The sequence below is a fragment of the Nomia melanderi genome, chromosome 11 (genome assembly GCF_051020985.1).
Source record: "Nomia melanderi isolate GNS246 chromosome 11, iyNomMela1, whole genome shotgun sequence".
NCBI lineage: Eukaryota > Metazoa > Arthropoda > Insecta > Hymenoptera > Halictidae > Nomia > Nomia melanderi.
The window spans coordinates 4663469-4683697 of NC_135009.1; the positions used below are offsets into that span (position 1 = coordinate 4663469).

The 20229-nt window shown below is 33.5% G+C and overlaps 3 protein-coding genes and 1 long non-coding RNA gene across 15 annotated transcripts in view; 2 read left to right on the top strand and 2 right to left on the bottom strand.

Moving 5' to 3' along the window:
* Window positions 1-795: 795 nt before the first annotated feature.
* Kyat (Kynurenine aminotransferase) lies at window positions 796-3600 on the top strand. 8 transcript variants are annotated; one of them, XM_031994477.1, is made up of 8 exons: window positions 796-1029; window positions 1586-1728; window positions 1786-1936; window positions 2044-2280; window positions 2368-2611; window positions 2681-2847; window positions 2928-3278; window positions 3358-3600. In XM_031994477.1, exons 2-8 carry the CDS (start codon window positions 1586-1588, stop codon window positions 3409-3411), a joined length of 1347 nt encoding a protein of 448 aa, XP_031850337.1. In that variant the 5' UTR covers window positions 796-1029; the 3' UTR covers window positions 3412-3600. The 8 variants fall into 8 exon arrangements, with proteins under 8 accessions (XP_031850337.1, XP_031850341.1, XP_031850340.1 ...); XM_031994481.1 differs by having other exon boundaries at window positions 1651-1728; XM_031994480.1 differs by having other exon boundaries at window positions 796-1013; window positions 1651-1728.
* On the bottom strand, window positions 3538-5808 carry LOC116435164 (CIMIP2 protein CG18335). The gene is made up of 7 exons (XM_031994439.1): window positions 5756-5808; window positions 5107-5245; window positions 4899-4995; window positions 4664-4839; window positions 4308-4470; window positions 3666-3903; window positions 3538-3607 (listed from the first exon to the last, which is right to left on the bottom strand). Exons 1-7 carry the CDS (start codon window positions 5806-5808, stop codon window positions 3538-3540), a joined length of 936 nt encoding a protein of 311 aa, XP_031850299.1.
* Window positions 5809-7319: 1511 nt separating this feature from the next.
* Window positions 7320-20229, top strand: part of LOC116435228 (uncharacterized) — a 91230-nt gene continuing 78320 nt past the window's right edge. The window contains exon 1 of one of the 4 annotated variants that reach the window (XM_031994604.2): window positions 7320-7503. In XM_031994604.2, coding sequence (XP_031850464.2) covers window positions 7423-7503 — 81 coding nt within the window. In that variant the 5' untranslated portion in view covers window positions 7320-7422. Of the gene's footprint in view, window positions 7504-18350; window positions 18895-20229 lie in introns of those variants that run through there. The other 3 variants (XM_031994607.2, XM_031994603.2, XM_031994608.2) reach the window with 3 other exon arrangements.
* On the bottom strand, window positions 9674-11645 carry LOC143175099 (uncharacterized). 2 transcript variants are annotated; one of them, XR_012999727.1, is made up of 2 exons: window positions 11487-11645; window positions 9674-10995 (listed from the first exon to the last, which is right to left on the bottom strand). It is a non-coding gene; the product is annotated as an uncharacterized LOC143175099 (long non-coding RNA). The 2 variants fall into 2 exon arrangements; XR_012999728.1 differs by having other exon boundaries at window positions 9674-10808; window positions 11487-11635.

A 20229-nucleotide genomic window follows, 5' to 3' on the forward strand; every position in this document is an offset into this window, starting at 1 on the left:
GTACTTCATTTCTACGGACAGATGGCACTAAAATGATTTTAAACGTTGTTATGTAATGACACTGAAATTAGCTTGATGGCGCCACCATTTACTTTTTCGTAACGACTATTTTATTTTTTCATATATTTTACGTATTTAGTTATTTTATATTGCTAGTAGATTTTGTTGTTAAATGTTATCGTAGAAAAATTGAATATACAATATCATTTGTAAAATGTATTTGTTACTGCAGATTAACTACATTTGTTATACTTTTCTTAATGTTTACAAATTGAGGAATACTGTACTTTAATAGTTAATTTAATAATTAACTTATGAAGCTAACCATTATTAAAAATTATTTTTGCAAAATATGTAGAATATTTTTTAGAAATACTTAAGATTAACGAAGAACATGTTTTATAATAATTCGAATAGATAACTTAATTTTTTCTGACATACGTATAAAATATCAAAAACTAATTAAAATAATTTAAGGCTTAAATAAGTAATCCAATCAAATACACTCTATTTTTAATAATATTTACGTATGTAGTATATTGGTACTGTATTTCTTTCAGCATAAACTTTTAATATTCTAATAACTTTTATTATAATATTAAAACGATTATAATAAACAATTTGAAATGAGTAATTTGAATTATAATTTGCAGAATTTCAATTTTCCATGAGTTTTATAAAACTATTTTTCTCTTATTTCAATCTCTGTATAAAAAATAAAATCTGTTTCAAAGTAGATTTTTAAATTTGTATTTCATAAATCAAATGTTTGTAATTTTTTAAGGAATTTTTAGTAATGGCATGTAGTTTGCCAATATAACACATCAAAATTACCATATTAAACTAGAAAGTTAGACTGTATATTTTTTTTAATAACTTGTTGCATAAGTTTAACTGTGCTGTTTAGATAAAAATCAGACATATCTGCTCATTGTTGCATGTAGTACTGTAGAATTATATTTTTGTATTAGATTCTGTAAAATAAGGTAATATAAGTTACTGCAGTCAATCTGGTAAGAATTTATAAAGGTTATTTGAAACAAGTTTTATGCCTTTTATCTGTTATCTTTGTAAATTAAACAATGTTTTAATAAAAATAAATTTTTAAAAATGATTAACTCTAATGTTGTGTACTATACATATTTTACATGCACTTATTCAAGTGTGTTTTATAAATTATTCCTAGTAACATATGTGTTAATGAAATGTACAGAGTATTATAATTTTTCATTATTTTTTCCCGAGTCACTTCTTTACGTATGTAAATAGATAAAAAACTGATATAAACTTTAGTTAGGATTTGAAATTACAAAATTTTAGTTATTATTACATAAAGGTAAAATGAATTGAAGTGTCATAACTTATGTTCAAATTATATACATTACAAAAGATTTAATACAGTAAAAAATGTAATGTTTAATAAGATTTAAACTTTATTTAGAACTTAATACAAATTTCAGTACAGTTGGTAAAATTCTATTGCATTCCAATTTTCAGAAATTAAGAAAAAAAACAACATTTGTGTAATTATCCATTGTGTTGTTTTTACTTTTTAATAATGTATGACTTACAAATATGTGTTTAGATGTTTGCTCGAATTTGTATGAATGGAATTAATTCTAAAATATCAATTTCATTCCCCGTACTAAGGAACATTAGAAACTATCCTCCTATGATGTCCAAGTTTGATCTTCCTGATATTTTGAAAGGCAATGAAAAGTCTGTATGGTAAGTAATTATATTAACATTTATATAGAATAAGTAGTAAAGTTAAATTTGCTTTAGGGTTGAATACATTCAACTTGCTTTAAAATATAAACCATTGAATTTGGGACAAGGATTTCCGGATTTTCATGCCCCTGAAAGTGTAACAAAGGCTTTAAGTGATACAGCTATAAGTGAAAATCCTCTTTTAAATCAATATACTAGAGGATTTGTAAGTATTTTGGGCACATAGAGAATGATAAATATTTATATATTGTATAATGCAATTATTACCTATTTGTTTGTTATTTCATTTTATAAAGATTAAAATTACCATAGGGTCATCCTCGTTTAGTAAATGCAATTGCCAAATTATATTCAAAGCTCTTGAATCGTGATTTAGATCCAAATAATGAAGTTATTGTTACTGTGGGTGCGTATGAAGCTTTGTATTGTACAATTAAGAGCCATACAAATCCTGGCGATGAGTGGATAATTATCGAACCCTTTTTTGATTGCTACATGCCTATGGTGAAAAGTGCTGGTGGAGTACCTAGGTTCATTGCGTTAAAACCAGTAGGTTTTATATTATGAAAACATATATTTTACACAATCATAGGCTTTTTTTATGATATATACATGAGACATTGATTGTTGTTTAAGATAAATACAAATGGTCCTTTAAGTTCAGCAGACTGGGTATTTGACGAACAAGAATTAGAAAATCTGTTTAATGAGAAAACTAAAGGAATAATTATTAACACTCCACATAATCCTGTCGGAAAAGTTTTTACATTAGATGAATTACAGTTTATTGCTAATTTAGCTAAGAAATGGAATACACTTGTTATATCGGATGAAGTTTATGAATGGATTGTGTATGAACCATACAAACACATTAGGATCGGTGAGTAGGTTGTAAAGTATTGGAATAATATCCTTAGAATATTTTAATTAAATATTGAATACATTTTAGCAACATTACCTGACATGTATGAACGTACAATTACCATTGGTTCTGCTGGTAAAACATTCAGTGTGACTGGATGGAAAATAGGATGGGCCTATGGTCCAGCTAATTTGTTGCGAAATTTACAAATTGTTCACCAAAATGCTGTATATACCTGTTGCACACCTATTCAAGTAACTGTTGAATGCATAAAATAAAAAGTCAAATTCATTACATTAGCTTTATTTAGTGTTACATATTTTTAATATTGTAGGAAGCAGTGGCTATTGGATTTGAGCAAGAATTAGCAAGATTTGGTCAACCAGATTGTTACTTTGTGAGCTTAGCAAAAGAGCTGGAACCTAAACGGGATTACATGGCTAAATTTCTTACTGATGTGGGAATGGTGCCGACAGTTCCTGAAGGTGGTTACTTTATGGTAGCAAATTGGTCTGCTTTGGAAAATAAGGTTAAATTAGAGGAAGAAACAGATGAAAATAAAGATTATCGATTCACAAAGTGGATGACAAAAAACGTTGGAGTTCAAGGAATTCCTCCTTCCGCATTTTATAGCGATGAACATAAACACCTGGGGGAAGATACTGTTCGGTATTGTTTTATAAAGGTAACACTAAATTTAATATGCATATCAATAATACATCAATAATCTTTGTATACAAATAGTGGACTTTTATTTCTTGCAGAAAGATGAGAATTTAAAGAAAGCAGCTGAAATTTTGATGAAGTGGAAACAATAGTAGTTATCAAAAACGTTATATTTCATATTTTTACTACGAAAGTCCTTATTATTTAGCAATCACTGTTATATTTAAATATTCTACAGTTTATAAAATTGTAGGCACTGTGCAACGAAATTGTATACTTTATACGGAGAAATCTCCGCGTAACCACTTCTTTGCATCCTTAGTATCAGCTCCAAAAGTTTTACCAAATCTGTATAAAATAAATAAAAATTTATACTTTTTAAGGCTATAAAGTGGAATTAACTTACCTAAATGTTTCTCCCGGGACATGGCCAAGGTAATTTGGTATCATGCCAACGTGTTTGTGGTAAATCGCGGTTGGTTGAATTACGAGTGGTGGATCAGGTCGTGAAATTGTTACCGGTGCCCATTCTGTACTTTGACGTTTTCGATAATTAGACGTGAATTCAGTTAACGCGCTGTTGGTGGCAGGAACATTTGATACACCAAAGTGTGCATATCCGTAGGGTATATGACCCGCGTATCCTAAACATATGGACTATGAATATTATTATCCTGCACTACGTTATACAGTTAAAGTTCACATATTATATGGTGTATAGAACTGTGTTTATGTTGCGTTTAGAAGCTAATTTTAATAATCTACTCAAGTATTGATATTCACTTCTAACATTTTCACTAATGAAAGAATATCGCATTCGTTGTTCACTGTGTGTAAGATCCATTTATACTATTATTTATTATTGGTATACATTCAGAGAGTAGTTTATACTTGTAACATCAGATCTATTGAATTCATTATTTCAATTAAAATAAAAACATTAGGGGTTAAATGCTTAACAAACAGTTGAATCTTAAAGACAGTTGCAACAAACATTGCGTAGTTATTTAAAGACAAATTCAAGGTAATAACAACAGTGGAAACTCACGACTAATAAAATATTTCTTTGGATTTGAATTCTCCATGAAATAAGGAGATGGCGAATGATCTCTAGGTGGTTCATGTTGTTCATCCAGAAATAAGTTTCTCATTACGCCCACACAATCGGGTCGAACAGACAGTATAGGTAATTTGAATTGACTTTTAATAAGCTATATTAAATGTTACAGAAAAGATTGTTAACTATGTGGAATTTTAGTTTGATAGTGAGAAGATTGCTCATAAAAATCATGTATTAGTAACGGTAATAAAAAGTTCAAGCATTAAAAATAATAAAAGAGAAATTTCTATTGATTTTAATAAGATTATTATATTACTTATATTATGATAATTTAAAGTTTTTACCAGACGATCTTCTAAATTTCGTGGTTCACCGAGGCCACTTTGTAAAGCTACCGTCGTTTTTAGTTCATTAAGGGCAGCTTTATTTTTCAGTTGTTGTCGTTCAAACTCTGCCAGTCCTTCCGTGGCAAGTATAGTATATCTTTGTCCATTCCTAGCATTTAATCTTGGTGTAAAGCCTAAAATAAAAGGTTCGTTTCTGCTTTAAAAATGTTAACTACATGTTCCTTTTTGATACCTTCGTAGCCTGGCATGAGGGGATGAACGAATATAGGATCAGTTCTTTTGTATCGAGAATTTACAATGTCTATGTCATTTTTTGACGGTCTTTGAACCTATTATTTTAAGAGTCAATGATTTTTAATATATAGTAGCAGTTGGTGTAATGAATAAGTTAAATTATAGTTCTAGTTGTAGGGATTATTTAAAAGGAATTTGATAATTACTTCGTAATCATCGGTGGCTCGATTTGATAAGATCAGTGTCTCTGCATGATTTACTGTGGGATCAAGAAGCAATTTATGTGTAATACTACCATAAGTTTCACCGCACCTGTAGCGGTATTGAGGACAGTATCCAGCATATCTAAAATAAATTATTAATTTTACTGTTAAAAAATCGTACATAAGAGGATAAAACTATAATTTATTACACGAACGTTTATCTTAATCTATGAAATAAGAAGATGTATTTCTCTTTTTTGAAAAATATATTAAAAATAATTTATGAAACAAAGTCAAATATAATTTTTTATATAATATCTATATACTTTTAGCCAGTTGCAAATTTTCAAAGTATTATATAAAATCCAAAATATATTTAATTTTTTAAAAGCACAATATATTTATTAATATAAATATATAAAGGGTATTCTTTCATAATGCACCTCCCGCAGATTGACATGAAATTCTGAGGTATGGAGGAAATGGAAAAAGGATCTCAAATATACAATTTTACCTTCTGATATTTAATTTTATTTATTTACAACGATTCCTACAACGAAGATTAGCTATAACGTTCATTATTCAAAATTTCATGTTGATCGAATAAATATTATTCATTTAATTTATATTTCATTATAAATATCATATTTACCCGGGTATGAGGTGCGGTTCCACGGTAGATAGTAATTCCGTTCCAGCAGACATTGTAATTTTTCAAAAGATATTCTAATGTGACTGAATAATTAATTTTAACGGAAATTTATTGTTATCATTTATACGGAATTTTCATGTTTACATTAATTTAACCTCATGTCGCTAAGAAGTCTGCTACATTTCTACATTATGGCACGCGAAGTTTACTTCAGAATTCTATTCAGTACTTTATAAAAATTAATTGAAACAAATAGGTATTTATCTAAGTACTTATTTATACATTTAGCTATTGTTCAATAAAATATTTCTTGAGAAATTTATTAAAAGTAAAATTCAAATTTTCATTTTAAAATATTCAAATGAAATTCTTCATCTTTCGAAACTTCTGCTTTATTATACACGATTTGTTAAAATAAATATTTCTTCAATTTTGGCTTCCATCTATTATTGTTCAAAAACATTTATTAAATTTTATTATTGAAAAATTGTATACAAATACACAAAGTAAATAGTATTATGTTATGACTGAAAAATGGATTCGGTATATGTAACTTTAAGAAAAACTGCTTGTATAAACGTTTACAAGTAATAAAAAACAAACATAAATGAAACTGTTGATTTTTATGGATAAGTATTATTTATCGAATTTTTAATTTTTAAATCATTTATTTTCTATATTAAAATAACTTAATCCATTAACAATTTAGCTGTAAGAGTTTAATTTCAATAATTATATATAAATTTCTTACTTACACAAAAATCTATGGAATATAAGTGTCAGTAAATACTATACATTTTATAACAGTTCCCTCAAAGCAAAAAACAATACTCACAGAACTACTTTTATTTCATACCAAATTGAAAATGTTAATAGTTTCATTCGAATCCTGCACAAAGTATAAATATTTTTAACTCCATATTCTCACTGCGCCACTTTTTTACTTTTCATTCCTTGTAAACTAAAAAATCAAAGAGTTTTTCTTTAATTTTGATCTACGCTTCCCATAGACTCGGGCGTCCCCACGCTAACGAAAGAGGGTGACTGAGAATCAGTACTCTTACTTTTAATTGCCGTTGCACTTGCAGCCAGGATTAATTGCGGACAGGCTCGATGCGGCTTTATTTCACCGTGACTTTCAACGGATAACGAATTAAGGGAGCTGCTAATTGACCGCCAGGAGGGCCATCGTACTCAAGAGGCGAGGAATGAATTGATGTTGGTTGTCGAAGGGAGGGAGGAACACGTTGCGTATACAAATGAGAGAGGTGTGCGATCAACGTTTCGCTTTCCAGTTTTCATGGGGCCACCGTGGCGAAAACAACTTATTTACAAATGTCACTTTCGAGACCATCGCAAAAGAACAGGCGACAATTTCGAAGGAAAAGAGAAAGATAACATGTCGCCTTGAATTCGTTCTACCCTGTGCATGCGTTTACAAGTGTACTCGTCGGCTTAAACGTTCATGAATGAGCTGTTCGATCATATACATATACGTGACACGAAACACTTCGGAGTCGATGGAATCCCGGAGATAATGATATCTTTGTAATTTTTCATCTGCCCGAGATAATGCTTGCAGTCTGGTATCGGTGAAGTAACGGAAAACAACTGGAATTCGATTTTCCTCGTGAGACGTCGTATTCGCGGGTTTTAGCGAAACAGATATGTGGTTTCGCCGGGAAATGAACTCCGTGTTCTATGTAGAAGCTGACGTCAGACCTACACATTTCGTGGAGAATGACAAGGTGAGTGGCAAATGTGATTCTGATTTTCTTTGTTTTTGTTCTTTACTCTTAATTGCTAGATGGCGGTCATTGTGTTTTGTGCAAGCTAAGGACACGAACAAAATGTAGTAAAACAGAAACATTAATGAAGTATGATTAAATTTTTTTATAATTAAAGTGCAATAATTCTTGTTTTATACAAGCTGTCGACATTATGTTCATTTGAAGAACGAATATCATTCAGGTAGACACAGTTTTCAGTTTCTCAAAAAATGAATACAAATTTTAATAATAAATAATATCGAAATAGTATTCAAATACGTACATTATTGTTAGTTGTTTCATCTGCAATGTTATTAAAATAATTAAATTACTTACCTATTTTTATTTTGGAGTATAATAATAGTAGGAAGAAATGATTAGTTTTGTGTAGAAACGAATATTATTATAAAAACAATACATTTTAATTCACTTTGGGATAAACATTAAGTTTTATGAAAAATAGTAGATTATTTAAAAATATTTCTTATCCTTGACAATTTATGTTAAACAAATAAAATATTTAATTAATTTCCTCTTTCGTATAGAAATCTTAAGTGTGAACCTGTATAAATATCCGCGATCTAGTTAGATAAACGCTTTGATTTTGATTAATTCCTTTTTTGATGCACACCTTTAAATGATCCCGCAAATAAAGCTAGTGTCATCATTGTCTGACTTTATCTATTGATTAAATTTATACATAAAGTAGCCGATTAACTGCAAACACAGTATTTCCATTAAGACAATAGAAAATATACTATTAGGTAGTCTCAAAAGTTTTTCTTCATTTCATTTGTACATAATGGGTGTACAATATTTTATATTTTATGTTATGTTATTAAATTATACATTATCCAGTTTGATCTGTTATCTTCTTTCATTTTTCCGGAAGTTTTGTAATACTATCTTTTCATCATTTCTGGCAAACTAAACATTATAGAGAGAGGAAGAAAGCAAAAGAAACGTATAGGACATCCTAATATTAGAAGCTTAAATTGCAGCATGTACCATTCAGTGTCATAACAAGACAATGTGGCAGAAAAGTGAAACTTATAAGCGGTAACATTTAACTCTTCGTGTTCTTCGACAGTGAAACGGAAAAACTGATCAGAAACCGTAAAATTACCCGTATGTATACCATACAACGTTTTACGCTGCGTTTAACCGTCAACGAAAATTGATATGCAAAATACATCTAGTTCTCACTTTTGTAGTATCTACGCATTCAATCGTATACGGGTTAAGTTATTTAAGAGATTTTTAATAAAAATATTGATTTTACGTAAATGGATATACGTATGAACAAAATATTTCTACGTATCTTTGTTCATACGCATAATATAATGAACAATATCACAAATTTCTTTACGTTCTCGTAAGTTATTATTAGAAAATAATAAAAAAATAGTTATTACTAATAAAACAATAAATAATAAAAAGTTATTACCATAAAGCACAGTCGTGAAGAAAATTGTAAGGGAAGGAGTTAAAGTTGTTCGATCATTAATACGTTACCGATGAAACGAAGCATACTAAATTGCAAGTGGCTTCTAATCTTATCTTAAGGGTTGCAGTTAGGGGTTGGCGGCCCAGGTGTACGAGAGGTAAATCAAACCCGTTACATCCGGTTCGTGTACCTACGTCGGTATGTACCTACACGCGCCGCGCGGTAAAGGAATAATAATTTTCTCCTCTTCCCTCGATGTTTTGTTTTGTGTCCCTGCGGCTGGCGCGACTAGACCGGAAGCTTTATTATCGCGCAGCTCGTTGTAAGCTGTGGGTGGACGTATAACTTAACCATGGGCAAAGATATGCGCGGTACAAACTCTACGTTTGAGATTCATTCGACCAATTGCGGACAAAAGTCACCGCTCCTCGTTGTAATAGTCATATAAAGGGTGGCCTGGATATACAGATTAATCATTTTTGTCTTCCGGCTACAATGTCACTTGGTTCTCATACTGTTTGTAATTAGGAAATTACTAGTTGCCTTAGAAACGATTTGATTATTTTTCAGTCTTGTTTTCAATCGTTTGCCTCCAATTATTTATTTTCAATTATTTGTCTGCATTTCCTTTTACTTTTTCTTTTCATAATGTTCACAAAAATTTAACATTTTTTCTATTTCACTTTCATTAAACACAAATTTATTATTTTCAGCTTTACCAAACTTGTTTTATTCGTTGAACATTTTATTTAGAACAGCACTAATTCTAATAAAATATGCGCAGTAAACCAATGGTATGTCTTAAACTAAAATAAATTAATAAAACAACAAAGTTATTTTTAGATATCTAAATATGGTGCAATATGGAATAGGATTATAAAATTGTTTACAATCCCCAACCTTATTCTTATCGCCGAGCTTCGTCAACAGTCGTAAATCATAACAAATGCACGAAGTTTCGCAGTCTAATTGCATTGGCTATGCAAACGCACTTCATTCTCTTTTTCTCTAACGCATAACATTGCAATTAAAGCGTCGTTAGGTACGAAATAATTATTAACGAGCGAATGAAACGATTTATAGTCAACCATTTCTGTATAGCGTTTTGTTATTGCATTCTGTGACCAAGCATGACTTATAAGCATAATTTAAAACGAATTTCTTACAAAAACATTCTTCCATTCCTTTGCCTTAAATGTATATTTGATTCGAATAATATTGCTCCTCACATTTTTAAAGTTTCTTATTACCTTTTACAAAATTCATAAAAACAGTTAATTGATGAAATTAAAGAATATTTCACCCATTATTATAATTCTTCTATGTTTGTATAAAATGTACATAATTAGTTGAAATAATTATTGAACATGTATTTAAAATATCGCGAACTTTACTTAAACGAACTTTAAATTTCATAATTTATTTAAATAAACTATAATACTCCATAATTTATTAATTTATTTACATAAACTATAATAATTTATAGCTTAATCATTTATTTAAGTAAACTATGAAAACAAATTTCGTTAATTAAAAAGATTATTAAGTTCATTAAAATGTACTTATAAAACGATTGATTAACTGTCAAGTGAAGTAACCATCGTTAAATAAACCCGCCGGCGTGAAAGTTCGTGCCTTGCCGTAATTCTTTTCTGTAAAGAGATTATTTCTTCCCCGTGAACAGTTCAAACGGCTACCGTGGTAGGTTGGTGTAGACTGCCAATCATGCTCATTCACGTGATCACATGGGGTGTCAGTGATCGATCGTGGATCCCTTCCGTGGTTTTCGATGCGTCGTTTATCCGTGCATGTCTCAATTTCGAAGATAAACAAATAACTGAAATTACGAACGACTCGTTACCCGACAGGTTTGTTAGTCGCGTTATACTTGTTCAACGCGCGTCCTGTGACAATGTCCCGTCAATGTTTTATCGATCTTAGACATAATCTTGATCGATATGTGATATCGTGATTGAATTGTCCTGCGTTTGACGAGTACACACTTCATTTTTTGAGTTTATTGCCTACAAGACGAGAGATTTTTTAAGTTAAATTTCACAGTTAACAGGTTAAGTTTATGGAAAAAATGGTGTCAATTGAATTCAGATGACGTGACAGTCAAAGTATTGAAATAATTCATACTGAATCAGTTACTGGCAGACCCAATGCATTTCGAATCCCAAAGATCCAAGAACAAACCCATTCAACCAATCTAAAAATTTCACACAACAATGTTCAACGAAGTTTCCCCGTGGCAACGGGACAGATTATCATCTGGCCGTTGCGTTGTATAAACAAACGATGCATATAATCGGCTGCAATGGCTAGCAGGCTAAAGTATCGCTAAGTACCGATCGTCCTCATTAACGTCATCGAACGAGGTGGACAGTGATCGATTGCGCGGTTGCCCGTGTGCTCTTCGGGAGTCGCGCATGCATAATCGCGTGCACGGTGCAACAGCTCATGCGCAATCGATCGATCGATAAATTATGCACCGGATCGACGTTGTACATACGTAAATCATGCGTCGCTCTGCCCTCCGGTTTGTCCCTCGTTTCGCCTGCCCTTCACTTCTTGCCACTCTTCCTCTATCATCTTGTCGTTTTCTTTCTATTGTAATCGTCTCCGATGTTTCCGCCTTCTCTTTCCGTCTTTGTGTCCTCTCCGCGGGCATCCGTGTGCGCGATGCGGCCTCGTCCGTCCGTGCCGTGGATGTATCCGCATGATCGGCGTGACTCGCATCGTATTCGCCGCGTTTCATTGTTCCGGTCGCGCGAGCCTAACGCCTGGTGACCACATGAGCCACGCGTTGGAAAATCCACGCTGCCCACGATGAAAGGGAGACTGTTACATTTTCCCCAAGAACAACAGCTATTTAACACGTTACGCGCCATGAGAATCTTGAACGATTTATACATGATTTGTTCCTTCGTAGCAAAGGTAAATAGGAATAATTATTAATTATTTGGCATCAGAAATCTTACGTTACGCTATTGTTAACTTATTTATGTTATTAAATATTTTTAGTCGACAGCAACCATCTTGCATTTTATAATTTCTTTTCAAACAATCCCGAAAAAACACCAAGAGTGGATCTATTGAAACTTGAATTGACTTAAAATTCAGTTTCCGTATTACTAAATTAATTTCTTTAATTATTTCTTGGAAAAACATCTGTTATCTTTTTAATAATTGCAAAAGGTAGAAATCAGGTAGAAATCACACGCAACATGAATCTGTGGCACCCAAATCGATCCTCTTCCCAGTCTCCCAAGCCATCCAGATCTAACTCAGCTTGAAACTAAAAATATTTATCAAAATTCCAAAAAGTTCTTATTGCTCCGATCAGACAATGAGCCAGTCAAAGGGGAATCCTTCAGTGTGTTGCAGGGACGTAAAATTTTGGTGTTAGCGGTCCACAACATATCAGAGACGCAACAGCTTTTCCTTTTTCCGCTACTCTTTTTATTTTTCTTTTTTTTTGCTCCAGCGGCGCTGAACGCCACCAGACACTGACTCATCCGTACGTATCATGCGAGCGGTGCCGCGTGCACGCGCTCCGTGGAACAAAGGGTGCACGCGAACCCTTCTTCGGTAGGATGGCGTACATAAGTGCCCGTGGTGTTCGGTATTCCGTCGCCGTGTCGATTGAAATGCTATCGATGACACCTTCTCATTATTGGAAAAGAAAAAGCACAAAGGAGCAGGCTCCCTCCTTTTCTTGCGCCTAGACACGTCGTTCGGGCTCGATTGCCTGCGGAGGTGCGTGAACTCGTGCTCAGGGGAAATTGTCATCTGGGGACTTGGATGGTGAATGGTTGACAATGCTTGTTATCTTATTGTTTGGCGAAAGGGTTTTTGTAGAAGAGAACGGTATTTACTTTTAAATGATTCATAATGATGCCTTTTTATGGAAATTTAGTTGAATGGGTGTTACATGTAGGTATATGCAGTAATTGTACGTGTGAAATGTTTTATTAGAAAGATTGGAAAGTATATCTACAATTGGTATTCGTCGATTGTTGAAACAAATTTTAATTATCAATTAATTCGAAGTTTATTCTAAGTACTCTCGAAAGTTAAGAAAAATCTTACTAAAAATTATTATTAAATTTTGTAACATCGTCTTCATAAAAATGAAATTTTGTATTATCGAGATTTATGTATTGGCGGTTGTAATAAAACAAATTCTTGTCCAGTTGTACCCATGAAAATAAGACCTTAAAATTCCGCGGTTCGTATTCTGCACCGACGTTTAAAATAGAATACTTCCTATTGCGTTCAGATGTCCCGGAAATTGTAACTCATCTCTTCTCCGAATAGATTTCCCACGGAAATAATGTAGTTATCTCTTTCAACTGAAACGACTAATGGAAAGTATTTCACTGAAATATACTTACTCGGTTATCAAGGACAATCGTGCGGTTTGTGGTTTTATCAAGTTCTTTCGATGACCGCAGTTTCTCGCGACCGTATTCCTCAGGATGTGGCGTAGAGTCCCTTAGAACCCTCCATAATCGACCTAAAAGTAGGCGCGAAAGAAAAGTATGATGGTGTCGCATACACTTGCTTATCCGAGCCATCGAATTATCATTTTTCTTGAGAGAAATAATTTAACGAAAAATATCAACTTATGTAATTTGTTTCTTTAAATTGAAATGTTTCTTTATCTTGATGTATCCAATAAACGAAGAGATACAATCTTCAGCATATCGGAAATAATTAAATCAATTATTCTATAAACAAAACAATTAAACCTGAAGTATATTATATGAACAAACTCTTAATAAAAGTCATTGAATGCGACAAAAATCCTGTTGCACTTTCTGTTCCGAAATTGATTAACGTTAAAACAATCGATTATTTCAAATCGATTTGTATTATCATTTTTCGAAGTTTCAATGCGACAGTTATTACATCGCATAAACAAAAATATTAACTTTTAAAGTAACATTGAACACGAATATTTTTATCATTTCAATAACTTCAAAATGAGAAATCTAAAAGCAGTTATCCTAACGAATGCAGCCGTCCTAATATTACTTAAACATTATTTAACTGTTTAGCTTACAAGCTCTCTGCATTTTTCCCCAGACAAACGTGGCTATCGCAGAACCCAATATTTAACGTTTCATTATGTATGCGCCGCGCATTCTCTCGTGTTCCAACAAATAATGCCTAAGCTTCGACGCCTTGGCGATTCCTTGTTCCACCAGGCCGGTGCTGGGAAACTGAAAGCGCGAGTCGTTATTATTCAGACAGCATTTATATTTACGTCCAATAAAGTAGCTGGCAAAGAAACAGTTCGGGTCCACCAACTTAATACATGAGCTTGATTTATTCTATCCTGGTGGCGATCTTCCATAGACCTCCCGGAGACGCGGGGCTACTGGGTCAGGAAGTCGTACTACATCATGCTGTATACCAGGCCATATAAGTGGCCTGCGTCTCGGAAACCCAGAACGTTTGCTCAGCGATACGCGGCGCGTCGTGTTCCGGCGATTCAAGGTGGAAGGTACCCAGACCGAAGCTGAAACTATGATTTACAACGACCCCGCGGAAAATTTCGCGTTTCTTTTCTCCGGTGGCGCGCCGCGTTCAACCGACAATGGCTGTAACGAGTCAGGAAGTAGAATAGAACAGAACCTTCGGCGGAGAACCTTCGTTATCCGAATCACCGGCTCTAAACCTCTTCCACAAAATTTATGAACGTTCCGACAAGAGGGAGGAACCTTTCGAATGCGATTCGAACGGTACCAAGGACGAATAAAAGATTAACACTCTATTGCATAATTTTTTATGAGTTACAAAAATACATACGACTGTTATTCTATTTAACTAGTTAACTGCGTTTAACGAGTATACACGCCATCTTAAAGCGTGAAATGATACTAATTCTTTCAACGAATTATTATTTAATTTTTCAGATAATTCTTGTTTGTTTTGCTTTGGTTTTTCATTAAAATATACCTTAGGTACATTCGTCCCATGTTTGACGAGTAAGTACACACTTCATTTTTTTATTTTATTGCACGCAATAAAAGAGATTTTTGGAACTAAATTCTACAGTTAACAAGTTAAATGTTGGTATGGTAATGAAATAAATAAGAAAATATTGGTAAGCAATGTTATTTATTGCATTTTATAAATTACCCCCATATACATATAAACGCTATAAACGGTATACAATAAGGGTTTAATATTCAACAGATCTGGCAGGCTGTTTTTGCACATCGGCTAAAAGTTGGCACTTTGGGAAAATAACTTAACCCTCTTTTGATTTACATGGTAGATTGATTCCCCGAAAATGCCGTGTAAATTGAAGTTGAGCAAATCGAGTCCACAGTCCACATTGAAAAGAAATACACATAAAATCAATTTAACAAATCCATATGAAACAGTATTATTTATTTTTTTGTAAAATAGAAAATTATGTACATATTTTTGAATAAAAAGTCATTAATGCAACAAAATTGCATATTAATTCACAAAACAAACAAAAAAATTAATATAATTTTTGCATTTGTCTGACCTGACCGTATTAAAGTGAAATGTAACTGTTGTGTAAATGAAAGTTCTTCCATTCTTCTTCGACCGTGTTAAGCGGAAATCGTGCAATTCGAATACCGTGTAAATAAAGTATTAAGTTTACAAGACAATTTGGAGAAACGCTATAAAAATAATTCTTATAAAAATAATACAATTTTTAATTATAATAATATAATTTGATCACGTATATTTGACGTATTTTTCTTGATTACTTAAAGTTTCCGAATAACTACTGTATCCTTCCGAATAACAACTACATCGTACTGCAAGAGATTTTTCTCGTATAACACGAACAATACAAAGTATGCTACGTGTTTCTAATGAATATAACCATGTCAACATTAATGTCCTATGTTTTATGAGAAATAAAACAATTAGAAAACATAAGAGATCATAACAATGAAAACAACAATATAATGTTCAAGCAAACCTTGCTTCATTTTTAAATGCGAGAAATTTTTACATTTTATTGCATATCACATTGTACGAGGAATCGCTTATACGAAAACGATAATTGCAAAACTTCCGCCATACGAATTCACGTTATACGGGAATCTACTGCATCTCTGGTTGGTAAACATTTTATTTGAATTTATCTGTGAGATTTGAACAAACTAGATCCGAATAGTGAATTTTCATCATTTGACATTTCCATCGCTGATTCTCTATGAAACGATGAATTTTTGTCATCCTGCTGGATTACGTATAAGATACTCGACTCAAAGATCATTTTCTTCTTGGAACCACCAAGGACACCAACATCCTCATATAAGTACACATACTTTTTCCTTTGTACGTTCTCATGGAACGATCATTCGCCTCCAAAGTTAATGTTAAACGCGAAATTTATTTCCATCGGGATCGTCGAGTTTCATCGACCACGCGAAAGTGAATTTCGATGGGAATATATTTCTCATTTAGCTTTGGCTGGCAAAGGCAATTTCAGGTGAATTTAAATTTACACGAAGACACCGCTCGCTCCTTGCCATGTTTTTCTATCGGTGGCGCATAAACAGTGCTTTCGTATCGATCGTTGGCGAGCTCGTTGTTCAAAACAACGAATTTCGAGTCGCCGTATAGAAATTTTTCTTAGCCATGTCCGAGGGGAACAGGTGCACGTTGATCGTATACGTTCTTTTCCTCCGCATTATTCCCAGTTATAGACAAGCACATGCGCGACCGCTTGTCAAAGGGTGTAATCATCCGAGGATTAATGGAAAAGACGTTGTCTGACCTTCTGGAAGATACGGTGATTATGTAATGAACGCCGGAGTGCGGCCGCCATTTTAGAATGTGCTCCTGGTGTTTCCTTTAATACGTTAATGCTGGCGCTGTAATCACATTGTCGCCCATTCGCCGGAGAAATTCTTTTTTTTTCGAAATTATTAAAATTATTATCGATGAGTAAATTAATTTGCAACTACTCGCAGTAATTTTTTCTATGTAACAAACCAATTTAACGAATTACTGCTAGGAGATCACTTGACAGTTAAGCTGAGGAATTCGGTTGATTAATCAGTTTTCATTTTTTCTCACCTAATTTTTTGTTGGTTTTATTTTCTAATTCATTGTTCACCAATATGGTTACACTTAATCAATCGAAACTAGAAAACTGTAAACTAGGAAGATACCTTTTAATGATACACGGTATCTGACGTGACATTTAAGCATAAGCCATCAGTGGTACACACTGTTTGTTTTGACATTCAAGTGTGAACCACTGATGGTACACGCCGGCGTCAATGTGTTACTGAAATAAATAGAACCCTGATGATCCGACGCGCGTGTGTACACGTTAGCGGCACGAATATAATGGCTTCCCGTTTGGGCCAGGGGCCATGATGGGCAACATTCTGCAGGTTCTAACAAATGAGCAATATTAACATTTATATTGTTCGTCCGGGGCTTACTTCTGCAATGCGAGCGTGACTCATAACTGGCTATCGCGAGCGTTTTATAGTCGCGGTCGCGCCATAATCTGCACACCCCCGGGAACTAGTGTTCGCGATAGTGCGCGCGAAGTGTATATCATCGAGGTACAAGATCACAGACACCACGGAAAGTAGTTCGCGCCTGCCACAACGCAAAATATTGTGTACAATCGGTAAACACGCGGCAAGTGTGCATGCATGGTCAGTAACAAAGTAGGATGAAGCTTCGATCGCCTAGAATGATGTTGAAGTATGATTAAAGTATGATTATATGGACACCATTTGTGTCTAGGCTGTTTAACTCAATGCTGGAGTAGTCTATTATGCTTTTTTAATGCATTTAGACAGATTTTGTTTTGTAAGAGACTGAAGGGGAAGTAATGCTGGTTCCTGCGCCGGAGTACGATTATTCTGTTAGTAATTATTTACTTAAATATTAAGGAGTTTGAAGAAGGATGAAATAAAATCGTAGAAAGCAGTGGGTTTCATATACACAATTAAATTCTACAATCTCAAATGATCTCATTAATTTAATAAAATGTATTATCCAAATGAAACAATGGCATGAAAAATATTAATGTGGTTGTAATGATTATAGTATCGCATAAATCTAAATTTTACTAAATAAATAAATATTCTGATATCTATAATTCGCTTTTCAATAAAGAAAACTTAAATAATAAAACATTTCGATTGCTTCTAGGTTCATACATTTGAAAATATTTAAGAATACTTTCAACGTGAGAAAAAATAGGAAAAGAAATTGTTGTTACGATCGCTTGTACAGTTTGAAAAAAGTTTTATCTTACTAAGAAAAAATTAAATCGAAACCACCTGAAATTTCACTAAAATATGTATCCCATCAATTTTCAAACACCTTCATACACCATAAACGCACAAAGCTGCGTAGTATGCTTATAAACAAGATAAAAATTACATGATGCAATATGCCTTGTTCAAGTTCAAAATAGTTGAGCGTTTCGCGGGAGATCGTAAGGGGTTGTTCAATCGGTGACGCGATTGGTGGTCGAGGGTGTAGCGGGAGGGAGAGGAGGAAGTCTAGTGGGAGATTCGCGACTGTATACCACCGGCTCAGTATCGTTCGACCAGCGGTCAGGTGTGTTTCGTACAGTCGGAAGTGCGTGGGAACTAGGCATTTGTCATTCAAACATTTGATTTGTGTGTCAATTGAGAATTTCTTCATGTAACGAACGTTTAGAACCGGGGACGAATCGTAAAAATAGGAACCCGACGAGAGTTTTGTGAAAACATTTTATTTTCCTGTTTACGCGCGATGTGCATGGTTCACCGACGATCTGACACTCGATGCGAACGTGACCAGTGAAACACCGTACCCGCATGATCGTGTCGACGATACTTTCGAGCGTGACGGGTTTCCATCGGCGACACTCCAATGACGCCGGACGAAACGCCGAGTTGGTGGTAAGAAAACTTTTTCAAATTGCTCGCTCGTGTTCTATGTACGTAGCAGAAGCGCGCAGGCGCGGCCAGCCAACTTCACGCCGTTCAGTGTTGACAGCTGACTGTCGTTCCGTTCGCGACGTTTCCTTGTTTTCCATTTACGAGCTCGTCAATTGAGGCGAAAGAATTAAACACGGCAAATAGACAAGGATTTGAATTATAATCGTTGTGAACCGATACATATGCGATGTACTTACGTATATAACAGTCACGATAGCACGGATTGTCATTCGATAGACGCGCTCGAATGGTTTGTAAAATGTAATCTGACGCGAACTGCTGAACAGTGATACTACGCTAACCATTGATGTTATTAATTCAAGATTAGTTTACATTGAATAGTATTGGGCGTGTGATTTATGTGCATGAAGAATACAAATAATTCTGTACTGATTTTTTATGGAAGCATATGCAATTTATACGGATTGAATAATACTGTTTATTCAAGTTATAATAAATAGAGTTGCGTAAAATGATATTCATCTCGCAGAGCGTTTCTACAGTTTTGAATAATTGGTATTACGCCAGTGAGTAACATTAGAAATTATTTTTAATAGACGGAATAAACGTGTTGTATTATAGAAGTATGTATCTAGTAATTTCTTGCACAATTGATGTGTTGCTGCAAATGTAAAATTAATTTTCTTCGATAGTAGCATACATTATATGCGGAATAACAGAGTTTTAAAGTTTCATGACTGAATAATCGAGGTTAAGTGTCAGTTTCCGTTACGGGTGCCTTTATTCCAGTAACTTTTAGTTCGTGGAGTAAATGGGACGCGATTGAAACCGGTTAACAAGCTGTCGAGACGCGTGCGAGACACGAGAAGCGATTCCGGCAGATTTTATTCCCTTTTTGCGTTTTTCTGCGTTCGTAGATGTGGCGATAGAGTATTTCATTTACACATTTGAATTAGCAGTTAATTCCCGCCATGTCATAACATTAACAGTCTGTCATTCTTGTATCAGATCATTATTTTTCTTTCAATGTTAAATACTTTTAATTTATACATATAAATGATATGTTCTATCTTTTGTATCATAATTATCAAGGAAAAATAGAATTACGTATCGTTTAGTGATGTCAAAATTCTACGAAATAAAAATGATCACGACAATAAAGTTACTATGAGCAATTTTATAAAAGCAAAAATTTGTTTTTGTTCAATTGCAATTCCTGAAGTGTTAAAGCTTGACGGCATAATACGCTTGTTACAGTAGAAGTTATTACTCAAATTATAGAGAAGGATGAAACTTCCGCTGCGCCGGATGTGGTTGACATCTTAGTTCGAACCG